The sequence below is a fragment of the Gopherus flavomarginatus genome, chromosome 3, assembly GCF_025201925.1.
Source record: "Gopherus flavomarginatus isolate rGopFla2 chromosome 3, rGopFla2.mat.asm, whole genome shotgun sequence".
Lineage (NCBI taxonomy): Eukaryota > Metazoa > Chordata > Testudines > Testudinidae > Gopherus > Gopherus flavomarginatus.
Window position 1 is genome coordinate 146778155 of NC_066619.1, and position 14326 is coordinate 146792480.

General features: G+C 42.5%; 1 protein-coding gene across 24 annotated transcripts in view; it reads left to right on the plus strand.

Moving 5' to 3' along the window:
- Positions 1–14326, plus strand: part of ADGRL3 (adhesion G protein-coupled receptor L3) — an 814176-nt gene that overhangs the window by 641567 nt on the left and 158283 nt on the right. For 15 of the 24 annotated variants that reach the window (XM_050948174.1, XM_050948180.1, XM_050948199.1 and 12 more), the window contains exons 8-9: positions 8293–8598; positions 11614–11717. In XM_050948174.1, coding sequence (XP_050804131.1) covers positions 8293–8598; positions 11614–11717 — 410 coding nt within the window. The remainder of the gene's footprint in view (positions 1–8292; positions 8599–11613; positions 11718–14326) is intronic. The other 9 variants (XM_050948176.1, XM_050948179.1, XM_050948183.1 and 6 more) reach the window with 1 other exon arrangement.

Genomic DNA, 14326 nt, shown 5'->3' on the forward strand with positions numbered 1-14326 from the left:
TCACCTTATTATTGTGGGCGGGGGAGAGGGGAGGAATTCAGCCCAAACCAGAATGTTTTCAGTATCTGGCCAGAAGGTTTTTGACAAAAACTCAAAATTTTCCATGGAAGACAGAATTTTTATATGTAAAGTTTGCTTTAGTGAAGAACCTACATTTCCATTGCAAAACAGTTTTGATGGGAAAAATGTGACCAGCTGTAATGCTGAGCTGTTTGGACAGTCTCGTTCCGAATGCTTAGTGCTTGGAATATAATTAATCAAATCATTGAGGCAATGTGGTTTAGTGGTAGAGAAGGAGTCTGGCATCCTGCAGTAGAACACGGCCTTTTTTAGTTTTCACACCCTTGAATTTTGTGGTCATTCTGTTTTTCAAATTAATTAAAAAAGCTCAAAGTGATGTTCGGATAAATCACAATGTTTTAAGTATCCCAGGGCTAGCTTTGTTAGTCTGGATCTGTAAAAAGCAACAAAGAGTCCTGTGGCACCTTAAAGACTAATAGATGGATTGGAGCGTAAGCTTTCGTGGGTGAATACTCACTTTGTCAGACGTTTTAACTGGCTTCAGGTTGAATCCAGCTAAAGCTATTGAGTTTGCATCAGATTTTGGGCTACAGCAGTAAATCCTGCCCTGACATTCAGAATTCACCTAAAATTTCATCTGGATCCATGTGAGCCTCTTTCCATGTTTGTCAAAATGTTTGTGAATGTTTGGACCAGCCTCCCAATCAGCTTGTTCCAGTGACTGTCCACTCATCTTAGATTTTCTGGCAGAGATGGAAGAACTGCTTGTCTTAGATAATGTCTTTCAAGTTGACTTGGCTTGGTTTGGGTCCATATTTCCAAAGAGTTCAGATATAGAAGACCTTGAACAGACTGTTGAGACACATTGGGCTTTTGTCCCTCCAATCCTATCTCCCAGGCATTTTCTTGTATGTATCCCTTCAGCAACCCCAGCTACTGAAAGAGTCCAAGAGAATCATATTTTACTCTTGTGTTCCTATATGTCTCTGGTTCAGATTCATCCATGATTGGCAAGAGAGCCCTTGTATAATGGACTGCAATCCATAGGTTTGATATGAGAGACACTTGGCGTTCCTCTTTAGTAAACACAAGTAATTTTTCCTGTTCTATACAGTTAATTCTGTTTATTGAAAGGGAGGGTAATCTGTTTTTGCTGCTTCCCTGTGCCATAACTACTCTGTGGTAGTAGAATACAGGAGCCAATATTCAAATGGGTACAGAGATATACATCTAGCTAGCTAGACACACATACACATTATATGGGACAGCACAGGATGGTGCTGCTCTTCGTGTCATGTACCAAAGACAATATGTCACTCAAGTGGTTAATCAACAAGTCATATTCCAAGGTATTTGCTCATATCATTGTTAATAATGCTGGTACACGTGCAAGGCTTGACCCAGAGCTTATTGATGAGCATCTTGCCATTGATTTCAGTGGACTTTGCATCAAATCCATAAAGATGGAAACATAAACAGGATTGGTTTTTCAATTAAAAATATTGTTTCTACTAAGATTTAAAAAAATGCAGTGACAAGTGTTGGGCAATGCCAATAGGAAACTAATTCACTCAAGGAAGGTTTACAAGACAGTGGAAGAGAGAAAAACAGCTGTTTTGATTTTTTTGAAAATGTTTTAAACCAGAATGTTTTTTCTTTCTTTCAAGAGGTATCTAAACCTTCCTGTTAAGCATGTAAATATATCTTGTTCGACTGTTTGATAGGCAAAGAAAGGAAAGGAATGAAATGCTCTAAGCAAAATAAGTATTTATCATATAGAAAAAGGACAAAATTAGGTTTTGAATTTCTAACATCCTTTCACAAACCGTCAATGCTGTGTTTTCTTAATACGTAAATAATTGTGAATGCAGACACAGAAGGTTTGTATGAGAAAATAGCTTGATTGCTCTAAATTTCAATGGAAGTGGAACTGTTCAATTGCATTCTGAATAGTTGCTCCAGTGTTTTTAGTGGGAGACCTGTTCAGAGCATCCAAACTGATGAACATGCATTGTTTTTTGAGCTTAAACATCTGTTAGAATGCCATGCTTTCTCCAATCTTGCTGTAAAGCCTTATAGAATCACTTAGTTTAGTTGGGCATCCTATGTGAAACTGCAAGCACTCCCTCACCTGCCACTGAAATGGCTCTGTGTGTGTGTTTATACTAGAACAAACCTTTACATTCACAGATTCATAGGTTTTAAGGTCAGAAGGGATCTTAATGATCATCTAGTCTGACATCCAGGGCATAGAACTTTATCCTGCAATTTCTATGTCACCTCTTTCCAGAAAGATATCCAGACTTGATTTAACTTTTTGGCTGGGACCCCCTTTGAAAATATTTCAGGCAGTGACAACCCTCCTTCCTCCCAAGAAAGCGATAGCGAATTAGTGTACATACTCATAGATATCGCCGTCCTTAATTCTGCACTGGTGCCAGTGGCAGTACTGCCTTCAGAACTGGGTGGCCAGAGAGAGGCAGCTGCTGTATCTCCGCTTCCCCTCCAGCTCCCTCGTCCTCCCAGCAATATTTTTGTGATCTCGTGACCCCCGCACAATAGCCTTGTGACCCGCTTTTGCGTCGGGACCCCCAGTTTGAGAAATGATTTAAAGGCTTCAAGAGATAGAAAATCTACCATGTCCCTAGGTAAGTTGTTCCAAAGATGAATTACTCAGGGTAATTTTCCTGATGCTTAGACACCCTAAAAGAATACCTGAGCAAATGAAGATCTGGTGATTACAGGCACTCTTGCCTAGAATCAAAGCTGTTTATATTGTAATATAAAAAGATTAATCTTGCCGTTTTAAAATCAAGATGTGAGGACTTCAGTCACTCAGGCAGAGGTTATGGGCCTATCGCAGGCGTGGGCAGGTGAGATTCTGTGGCCTGCAATGTGCAAGAGGCCAGGCTAGATGATCATGATGGTCCCTTCTGGTCTTAATGTTTGTGAGTCTAGTGTACAGCCACTGGTGAACACAGTCCAGTGTCTGACAGTGCTGCAAAGGAGTGAATAACCGAGTCCGAGATGACATGTGGGATTCTTCTTGTGTCAGGAACTAACACAGTGATCTTAGCCCAGCTGAATACAGCTGGGCTATATCTTTAGGCAATGAAGTAAAAAATAAAGGACATGGTTATTCCATGTGTTTGAAAACACTGTTTGTTTTGAGCATAGTCCTTACTTGGTCTTTACTCTGGCAAAATTCCCACTGAGCCTAATGGGAGTGTTGCCTGAGCATGGACCTTGAGGTTTGAACTCTGTGTGAAATTTGAGAAATAGAGCAAGGAAGCTGGGTCATATCTTTTCCTCATACAGTCAGCCCATTAGGTATGGCTATATATTTCCTAGTGAGTTGCAGCGATCCTGCTGAGGACCTTAGAAATGCCCTTTTGTCGCTGTCACTCTAGTCTGAGCATGTCTGGAAAAGCTAATCTTGTATTATTGATGTAGACTTTCTGTATATGTATAGGACATGGGGAGAGAAAATAAAGTATTGCTATAGGTTATCCAGGGAAGAGATGGCTGCCTAAACCAGGGCTCACACTTTCCCAGCAGCTCTATGGATTACGTTTAGCTCCAGAACGATGCTCCGTAGAATCCAAGTGTAGAGTCTCACATATGTTCTGCATCTAAAACTTGTTATAAAAATCTAAATTTACCCTAAATCTAACCTTAAGCTCTCAGAATGGCAAAGCATAATAAAACAAGCCGTAAAAATAAAATAACCATAAATATGCATTTCTAGTTATGATAAGGTTAATGATTTTTAAAGGTTACTGCTCCTCTGTAAGAAAACATTGTATTATGAAGTAGTGTCTTCTATTAAAATGGTCCCATGCAACACTGATTTTCTTAAAGTTTAAAATTTACCGTTTATTGGCAGTGTGGATAAATCTGGGTAGCTCATTTGTATTCTGTACTGTAGCACTTCAAGTAATTTTGCACAAGTTGCAGACTATTGATGGTTTTACTTGGATTTAAGAGTTATTTATATGTAAATGATTCCAATCTCTTATTCTTTTCCAACTAACCAATTAAGTTGGTTTTAAAGTACATGGATGTGTGAGTGAAATCTACTGTGGGAGCTTTCTGTGTTCTGTAAAACTCACTGCTGTTAATATGGCAATCTTGTCTTTTGGAACTCATTATCACGGTGACTTGTTGAAGAATTAGACCTTTGAACTGAATTCAGTAGTATCTCATCTATTTAATTCTGTTAGGTGACTTCAAACCAGTTGTTTTATCCTTTCTTATTATTTGTACTTTGTATGATGTGAAGCAGAATTCAGTGCTGAGATTGTTTTTATTTATTTATTTGTAAAGGTAACAGACAAGTACACGCACACACACACAAAGGAAAGAGAAAAATACCCTTGAAACTGGTACTTGCATCAATGCTCAGGGGTCTAGGCAGATAATATAACTGCCATTTTATGACTAAGGGAACATATTTATAAATTCCCATACATAGCTGATCAAATAAACCTTCCAGAGCTGCAACCTAAAAACAATATAGTCCAAGATTTACAATAACTGTTTCTAAATGGCAGGCTCAACATTTCAACCCTCTCGAGATTTCTGGTCAAGTCAATGGGAGCTGCTGAGCACTCGTCACATTGAAAACCAGGTCATTTATTGAGTTGCCTGAATATGGACTTACCCCCTAATTTTTGACACCCATTAATGAACATTTTGTCCATGTATACATAGGCATTAATTCTGGCATTGTTCTCGAATGACTGCTTGAAAAACAATTTTGTCTTTTACACCTACACTCAGAAATGTTTGTAAAAATTGAGTGGTCACTCATAACTAGGTTGGATATTAGGAAAAACTTTTTCACTAGGAGGATGGTGAAGCACTGGAATGGGTTACCTAGGGAGGTGGTGGAATCTCCTTCCTTAGAGGTTTTTAAGGTCAGGCTTGACAAAGCTCTGGCTGGCATGATTTAGTTCGGAATTAGTCCTGCTTTGAGCAGGGGGTTGGACTAGATGACCTCCTGAGGTCTCTTCCAACCCTGATGTTCTATGATTCTATAACTAAGGTCAATTTTGCCTTAGGTGCCTAATATAGACATGACCATCTCTATATGCACTCTACTTAGTATACCTTATTCTGCAAATTAAAAGTGATATGTAGTTACCTAAGGCAACTGGAAACATCCTAATGGCAATTTTCTTTCTTTCTTTCTTTCTTTCTTTCTTTCTTTCTTTCTTTCTTTCTTTCTTTCTTTCTTTCTTTCTTTCTTTCTATCTAACTTATCATATTGTAAAGTAAAAGCAGGTGAAATTTGACTGTGCCATATTTGCTGAAGTTCACAAGAACCTTTTAGCCAGTGGTAATTTCAGATGGAGAGGATATGTAGCTTGGTGTTTTAGTGCAGCTTTGAACAGAAACAAGGGGAAACCTGGTGATTTCTGTGAAGTTTTGCCTTGCCTTTTTTTGAGATTCATTCAAACCCAGAACACAGAGTGAAAGTGAGTCAGTGTGAACATGCTGGAAAATAAGATCGGCAGCCCTGTGGTAGGTTAAACTTCCCTGATTTTCAAAGCTGCCTCCTGACAAACCCAGTTCTTGTATGCACATGTATAGACCGCAGTGTTTAATGCTGGCAAGTTAGGGTCGGGAGGTTAATAATAAAGGACCTGATCCCAAAAGGTGCCAAACACATGCAACTGATGCTGAATGAAGAGCTCGCAGGGTTGGGCCCAGTGTGATTGTCATTGAGGAAAGCAGTAAAGCAAGTACCTGGAACTAATAATGTGATCACAGAAACAGTGATTTCTTTTTTAAAAAATGTAAACAGCAAGAAATTGATAATGGAATTCTATAAAACTCTCCCCAATAAAAACTTAAGATTCATTCAAGAATATTTAGCTAGCTAGTCATAGTGCTCAATATAGAAGAGAGAGATTGTCCAGTGGTGAGGGCACTGGTCTGGGGTGCGGGGAGATCTGGGTTTGAATCCATGGGTTAAATTCCCCATGTCACTTTGCCTCAGTTTTCCACCTGTGTAATGGGGTGGATAGCCTGTCCCTACCACGCAGGGTGCTGTGAGGATCAGTACATTAACAATGATGATGTGCTGAGACACTACATTCATAGACTCATAGAAATGTAGGATTGGAAAGGAACTCGAGAGGTCATCTAGTCCAGTCCCCTGCACTCAGGGCAGGACTAAGTAAAGTGTTTGTCTCCAGGGCCTCAAGGGGTATATTTGCTTTTAAGGAGCAAAAATCAACATATCTTTAAATGGTGTTGTGTAATGTCATGGGCTGCAGTGACTCTTCTGCTGTGAAACTGGGCTTGTGGGACTCTTGTTCCTCTCCAAACCGGGTCACTTCGGCAAGCCCTAGTTGCAAGAGAGGAGCAAAATGTTACGCCAAGCAAAAATCAGAAGGCCTCAGTCTCCTAGCAGAAGTGTATGATATACTGTCATAGGGGTGAGGCATGAATGTCCCTGCTCAGTGAGGAAATATGCTGGCAAAGGCATCCATTCCTTCGATGGTGGGGATAACAGGAAGCCAGTTCTCCTCTACCCTTGTGCATTGTGTACTCATTGGATTGGAATGGTGGCACTTCAAATGAATGCACAAGATACAAGGCAGTAGGGAGCCAGAACCCATAGCTCTGTCTCAGCCTGAAGTGCAAATTGTAATGAAGAACCTAATACGAGTGCTCTGTTTGGTCAGCTTTTCAAAAGTCCTAATCAGTGCCAACATGTGGGTCTAAATAGCAGGCAAAATAATGTAATTACAAGGGGACTGTCTCTCCATATTTTCACACACAATACTTAGCAGAGCAATTATGCAACACAGAGCAGGTTAATGTTGTTTTAAATTAGTTAACCTCTCATTGCTGCCGGGCCCCTCTTGTCAGCAACAGTTGTAATGGAACATCCTTTTAATTATTAAACCGTCAAGGAATGATTAAACCATCAAGGAATGTGCCTTCTGTGAGGTGTTCCTTTAAGGCCACCATACATGCTACATAGTGAGGGCACCGGTATTACTGGTAGGATCAGGTATTAGCATGGGAGTTGTTACAGAATGTAAATGAGTTAGTTCCATAAACCACTTCTGGGCTAATCCCTGGGTGTGCGCTTGTGGCTGGAATGACTCCCCACAAGACAGTGCTGTTGTCAGACACTGCACGAGGGTGATGTATACATGAAGGATGTTTTACTCAGTCATTGGTGGTAGTCATTACGGCAGTTCTGCACTCTGGGGCTAACACTGAGTGGGGTGCTGGGAATCTCTCTAAGCAGCAGTTCTTGGTGAAGGCTTTTCTAGTTCAGTCACAGTTAATACAACCAAGTGACATGAGCTTGCTTGGAAAGATCTACTCTATCCTGTTGCATTTTAGATACTTATACGTAGGTGTGGTAGAATTCAATTTTTATTCCTTGATCATTTTGACAGATCATATTGATGTTTATTTGTAAGAATCGTTTTAGATTTCTATCAATTTACATTTTCAGTTGTGCAAAATTATAGGTTTTAAGCATTTCCCCCCATTTTTATCTATTTAAATATCCATGGTTTTGGGATGGGAGAAGGTCTGACAATTATTTAGACAGTAGATTTGAGATTCAAAAAGTTAAAGCTTTGTGAAACACAAATTGTCAACCTCGCATGTCAAAATATTCGAAGTAAATATCTTTAAATCAACAGATCATGCCTGTTTTTACTATTCATTTGCTAGTCCATTTGTAATGATCCTCATTCAAAAGTGTAAATCTCTGGATTTTGACACTAATAAGTTCTCAAGCGGCATTTCTTTTATTTTACCTATCTATAAATTGTAATTATTATCAATGGAAATATTTTTTCATCGGTTTGTGTATGTAGGTGAAGTCAACATTGGCTGAGATTTAGCAATAAAAATCTAATTAATCAAAGCCTATTTATATAGCAGCCTCGCCTATAGGGGTCAGCAGCAGACGGTTTAATAAGGACTTAATGTTTGATTGGAAGAAACTCAACACCTCCTATTTATTTTGTACTGTAGTTGCTCTCTGTAAAGAGATTGTCTTTGCTATGCTTCAGGAAGGACTATGAAAGCCTGCCTTTAGCAAAGCTGTAATTAATGAGTTGTTTGGTACTCGAACACAGTTTTGATGCAGTCGCTTCCTATGGTCCTTGCTAATTTTGTAGAGCAAACAGGGCATCATGAAATATTTATGTGTCCTCTATGTTAGAACATCTCAAAGCCAAAGAGATCAGCAATTGCACTTTCTTTTTTTAACATACTTTTGCTTTGTTTCAGAAGTATCGACATCTGGGGCGCATGGCGTGGGAAGCACCACCACCAGCATCCCTCTTCTCCTCACCGCCACGAGCACCGGGCGCACCACCACCACCTCAGCCGCGGGCAGAAGGAACAGGAGCACGAGCACACCCTCCCTGGTGGTGGATGTCCCCGATGAAATGACTACACCCCTTTCACCTGCCTCCTCCCAGCTCCCCGCTGTAGGGGCAGAGAGCTGTGAGGCTGTGGAAGCCCGTGAGATCATGTGGTTTAGGACCCGGCAAGGACAGATGGCAAAGCAGCCGTGCCCTATGGGGACAGTAGGTGAGCCCCATTGAAATGGCCTGAGCAAGTCATGTGCGGATGCTGGGTGTGTTGGTTCCTTCTGGCCTTTAATGCTCTGCCTCTGTCTCTGTTTGTCTGGTTCTTTCAGTGACTTGGTCAGAGATCTGCTTGCTACTACTATTTATAACATACACACTGTCTCCTGGCAGGCAGGCCCGTGTGGCCTGGCACCAGTAGAATAAGCTAATGGTTATTTAGGAAGTGTGGCAGGCAGCTGAGGAACTCCCAGCTGTATGAAGGACTAGCTCCTGAATATGCCTAGCACTCCCTGCAAGATCCTGAACACCTTCAACTCCCAGTGAAAACAATAGGAGGGGAAGGCTGCCCAGCATCTGGCAGTATCAGGCCTTGATGCCCCAAGGGAAATGTCCTGTTGAGTATATTGTGCAATACACTTTATTGTCTTTGTTCTGAGCAGGGCCTGGGCTGATTGCTGGGGTTTTGGTGGTTTGAAGTTTATCCTAAGTCTTATCGTTTGCCATGGTGTGATTTTGGCTGTTTCAATTGATACAATTTTAAAGATTCTCAAACTGGGGTGCATAAATTTGGGCTCCCTGATCCATAGCTAGGCACCTAACTGGAAGTGACTGATTTGTCAGAATGACCACACAGCTCCAGCACCCACTGAAGTTCCGGGGAAAGGAAAGGCAGAGTCCCCTGTCAAATACATACAAGAGAGCTGGCCAAACATTGGGATTTTTTTTTTTGAAAAGCAAAAGTTCAAAATTATTTTTTTCTCTAACATGTCAAACAACTGGATGTTTTTTTGTCTGTTTGTTTTGGGGTTTTTTTGCCAACATTTTTAAGAAAAAATTGCCTGGTTTTTTTGGTGAAAATGTTCAGGAGATTTTTAGCCAGTTCTAGTCAGGGACAGATTAATCTTTTTTGGGCCCTTGCACCCGGACCATGGTCCCACCCCCACCCAAGGCCCCGCCCATGCTTCGCCCTGAGGCCCTGCCGCTGCATGGCCTCTTTGCCCCAAGACCTCGCCGGTGCTCCTCCTCAAGGCCCTGCCCCTGCTCAGAGAGGGAGCTGGGGTTGTATCCCTAGTAGGCTAATGTCTACAGCATATCTTGCTACACTAAAGACTATGGGTTCAAGTCCTGTCTGGGGAGAAAAGCTCTTCTCCCTGTTTGGAGGGAATGAGCGGCAGGAATGGGTAACTTGCTAATTACCCATTCTGTTCATTCCCTCTGTGGCAAGCTGGCATTGGCCACTCTCAGTAGACCGGATACTGGTCTAGATGGGCTTTTGGTCTGACCCAGTAGGGCCATTCTTATTTTCTTCTTAGAGGAGCAAGCGGCGGGTGGGGAAGAGGCCAAATGGAGGTGGAGCGAGCAGGCAGGGCCTCTTTTGAGCATGAGCCCGGTGCCACAATTCCATTGGTGTAATTGTAAACCTGGTCCTGGTTCTAGTATCCAGTTTTGAGGACCTGTATGCCAGTAAGATCTGAGGAAGGTGGAGGGAATTCACTAAAGAGCAACAAAAAATTAATACAGGGTTGGAAGAAGTGGAGAAAAGTTTAAAAGAGCAAAATATGTTAGGTCTTAGTTTTCCAGTGCCGTGCATCTTGTGTCATCATTTACATCTGTGTGCGCTGCTTCTGATCCTTCTTTCACACCAGGTGAGGTGAATAGAAGTAAAATAGATATAAACCCTGTGTTTGTGAGAGGAGAATTGGACCCAGTGAGTGCAGAGTGGGTATAAAATAGTACTCTGGGTGCCTTTTAGAAGCACTTTATGCAGATGTAAATGATTACACAAAGTCTAGGTCACTGGAGGATCAGGCCCATTGCTCAGCTGAGTGACGACCAATAAATAAATAAATAATCATCTATAAAGTCCTGTTCATAAAATGAAGGAAAGAAAGGAAGCAAAAGAAAAGTTAGGCTGAATATCAGGAGGCATCTCCTAACAGCGAGGTCTGTGAGGCTGGGGAATAGCCTTTGTAGGGAATCTGTATGCCCCATTGCATGAGTTATAGAAAGCTAGATTGGATGAAGTATTTTGGAATATGGGAAAATTCCCCACAGGCAGGGGATGGTCCAGAGCGGCCAATAGGCCTTTCCTAGCTCTAATTTCTGTGATTCATATGATTCATTAAAGCTGCCATGTGTTGTCAGTGCACCTGTTCCTGCTCCCTTTGAAAACATCAGCAAAGCACTCCTTGACTTTAATGGGAGTAACATCAGGCCCCACATCTCATTTACTTCCCTGTTGAAAAGTTTGGCTCTTCAGTGCAGAGCACCTTATGGGATGCAGGCTCTTTAATCCACATCTCTGCTTCCTTGCCGTCTAAAAATGTCTCGCTGAACCATTGAGACTGAGTTTCTCTTTGTCTGTAAGCTCCTGGTATATTTTGCGTTTTTTTTCAGGAGAGTGCTTAGGAAGTATTTGCTAAGCAGCTTCTCCCCTAAAGTCCCTTTTGTCACCAGGTGTGTAGTGGTGGGGATGGGGGGAGCATGAGTTAAATGGACCGTATTGCATCTTATTTGTAGCTATCAAACTTGGTGTGTTTCCATCCATGTGGTTCCAGGACTTTACAGTGAAGCAGAATCTTCATGAAATGGTAGGAGAGAGGGATGGTGAGTCTGAGGGATTGATTTTGGAGTCACTGGGGGGCAAAGCAAAGAGAAAGCCTTGCCTACTGGTTAGGGCAGTAGCCTAGGAGTTGTGGGACCCAGGTTCACTTTCCTCATCTGTCATGGGCTCCCTGTGTGACCTTGGACAAGTCAATGGAGAGAATGGTACTTCCCTACTTCCCAGAGGCATTATGAGGATAAATACATAAAAGATTGTCAGGTGCTTGGATACTATAGTAATGTGGGCCAGGCATATCTTCCCACTGAGGTCCTCAAAACATAGCTTACATGGTTGCAAATACTGGGTACACTTTCTTTCATTATGAAATGATTGAAGCCTGTGAAAATAAACCCAGGCTTATTAACGCATTTGCTAGCAGATAATAGAGTCCTTCCCGTGTTGTCTTTTTAGGTGTTTCAACTTTCCTGTGTCTCGCTCCTGATGGGATCTGGGACCCACAAGGGCCGGACCTCAGCAACTGCTCTTCTCCCTGGGTCAACCACATCACACAGAAGGTAAAGTTCTACTTTCAAAGAACCTTCATTGATCCTGTGTGCTGGGGTTTTGTCAATTACATTGCATCATATTTATATGGCATCTCTGGTACCATCTCTGGTGACAAAGGAAATAGTGCTTAAACCAAAAGATAACAATAACAGATGTGATGGCCATGCCAACAACCTGTGATGCCCTGGCGCAAAAGCAAGCCATCCTGGGGCTATGGAATGGGGTGGAACAGGAATTTTTAAGGCCTGGTGCCTGTAACACTGGGAGGATGAGAAGAGTTGGAAAATAAGTTTTAAACTAATATAGCCAATTAGAAAAGGGAAGGGAGAGGAGAGACTTTGAGTTTGAGGGTGGAAAGTGATACAAGAATGTTGAAATACGAGATTATCAAGAAAGAGATCTTTTTCCCTCGTGTGTCCTAACGTTTTTTCTGGTTCTTTGTAACCATAGAATAATCCTGTAATGAAATCTTTCCCAATGACACAATTGCACAGTACAATTGGGTTTCCATATTGAAGACTTGCTCGCTATTTTCAATTTCTCTTAAGGCATGAAAGCTTAGTCCCCGTGAACATTTCTGGTGCTCACATTTTGGCCTCCAGTGCAGTCAAACAATAGCTTTTGTTACTTTTCATCAGACTTCCCACAGCATGGAAAACTACAGAGAGAATAGTTAATGGGGATGTAAAACCAGCATTCCGGAGAAAAGGGAACTCGGAACTGGAGTATATTGGCTTAGCCAATGGAAATAAAAACAAGCTAACCCCCATCTTTTGACAACGTTATGTGATGAATGTTTTGTAGCTCTTCATCATTTATCAGTGTTAAAAGGATATTAACATGTGACAATAAAAGCTCTCTGACTCAGAAATCAACAGGCCCAGTTTGGCTGCAATACACTGTACATTTTTTTTATCGGTGCTCAGTGGTGCTGTCAGCTGATTGCATTACAAATGGAGACCATATGTGTGTTTACACCACAGAGTCTGCGGAATGAATCCTTCATATAGCAATTGATGTTAATTTATTCACTCCTAATGACTAAGTAAAAGTGTCCTGGTATGACAAACTAGCTGTGCTGCTGCGTGTCTGAAGGATTGCTCTTCTGAACACTATGGGGAGACCCTGCAGAAAACAGCATTTCTCTTTTGTCTTTCTCTCTCTCGCTCTCCTTTTTTAACTACCTTGAGGCTCAGTAACCTAGCCAGACCATTAACACAGCCACCCCCCACAGGTGGCATGATAGATAAGCTGTATATATTTGTATTCCCTCCCTAAAACATGGCAGGATAATGATTAGCACCAGACTGCTCTGCACACTGCAAACATTGGGAGCCTGGTGCCCCTTGACTTTACTGCAGCACGGCCCAGACAGAAGGGTGGGTAGCTCTCTCCTGATGTGATCAGACTTGCTGATTAATAAAGACTGTGCAGCTGTACAGTTTTTATTTTATTACCCACTGACTTATCCCGGAGGGGTTAATATTACTCATGCTAGTCATAATTCATCTCGGCAGCTGGGAGACCGCTTGCAGCTTGCTGAAGGGGGCTGGGCCACTAGCCGTTTGCAGGGGGGCAATAATAACCTGTACTGATGAAATCCCCATCAAGATTAGGCTTATTTTATTTCACACCCCAGATGTCATTTGGGCAGTAGAGTTATTCCGTTTCATTTGTGAGGCACTTTTAAAACAAGCTGAAAATTAAGGGCCAGGTTTTCAAAAGCCCTCAGCACTGACAACCGGGCTTGGGTTTCCCAAAGTCATCTGCATCTAAGCAGCTCCACTCTTCTTCATGGGAGTGTAGTGCTTTGGAAGACTTGGCGATTGTATTAGCTGCCTAAGTGGGAGCTGAGCTCTTTTGAAAATCCAGCCATGTAGGGCCCTGATCTGAAATCCACTGAGATCAGTGGAAAAACTCCAATTGACTCCAAAGGGCTGTGGCCCTGGTTTAGGTGTCTAAGTGGGCACTGCTGGGCACTTCTGCTAACCTGGCTGTAAAGGCCCAGGCACCTTGCTGCTCGGAATGCCTCACTGTAGTTCTCCATGGCTGTGTGTGTGTGTGTGTGTGTGTGTGTGTGTGTGTGTGTGTGTGTGTGTGTGTGTGTGTGTGTGTGTGTGTGTGTGTGTGTGTGTGTGTGTGTGTGTGAGAGAGAGAGAGAGAGAATTCCAGGGGTAAAATCCAGAAGGACTGTTGCTAGGGGTGGATGGGGAGGAGCCACTGCCAGCTTTCTCCTGCACTTCTCCAAAGCTGCAGAAGGAGCCTTTCATCTCCAGAGGCCACCCAGGGCCTTCCCTTGCCTGCTTTCCAACACGGCTGCAGCTGCATGTGATACATCCTGCTGCCTGAGCTCCTTTCTAGGAGCCCAGGGATATGGAAAAGGGGAAGAGCAGGCCATGGGAACTGAAGCAAACTCTGCTGCAGTGACAGGGAGACTTTCATATTGCCCAGCTGGCACACCTCCCTACGTTTACTGATTGATCTCTATGGTTCTGTTCTCCACTCTACCTCTCATGCCAGAGACGTGGGAGGAGCAGCACTGCTTGGAGGAGGTGGCAGCACTGGGAAAAATATTCCTTTGGCAGAGAGGGGCTCTGCCTGCATGCTCCCTCTTCCC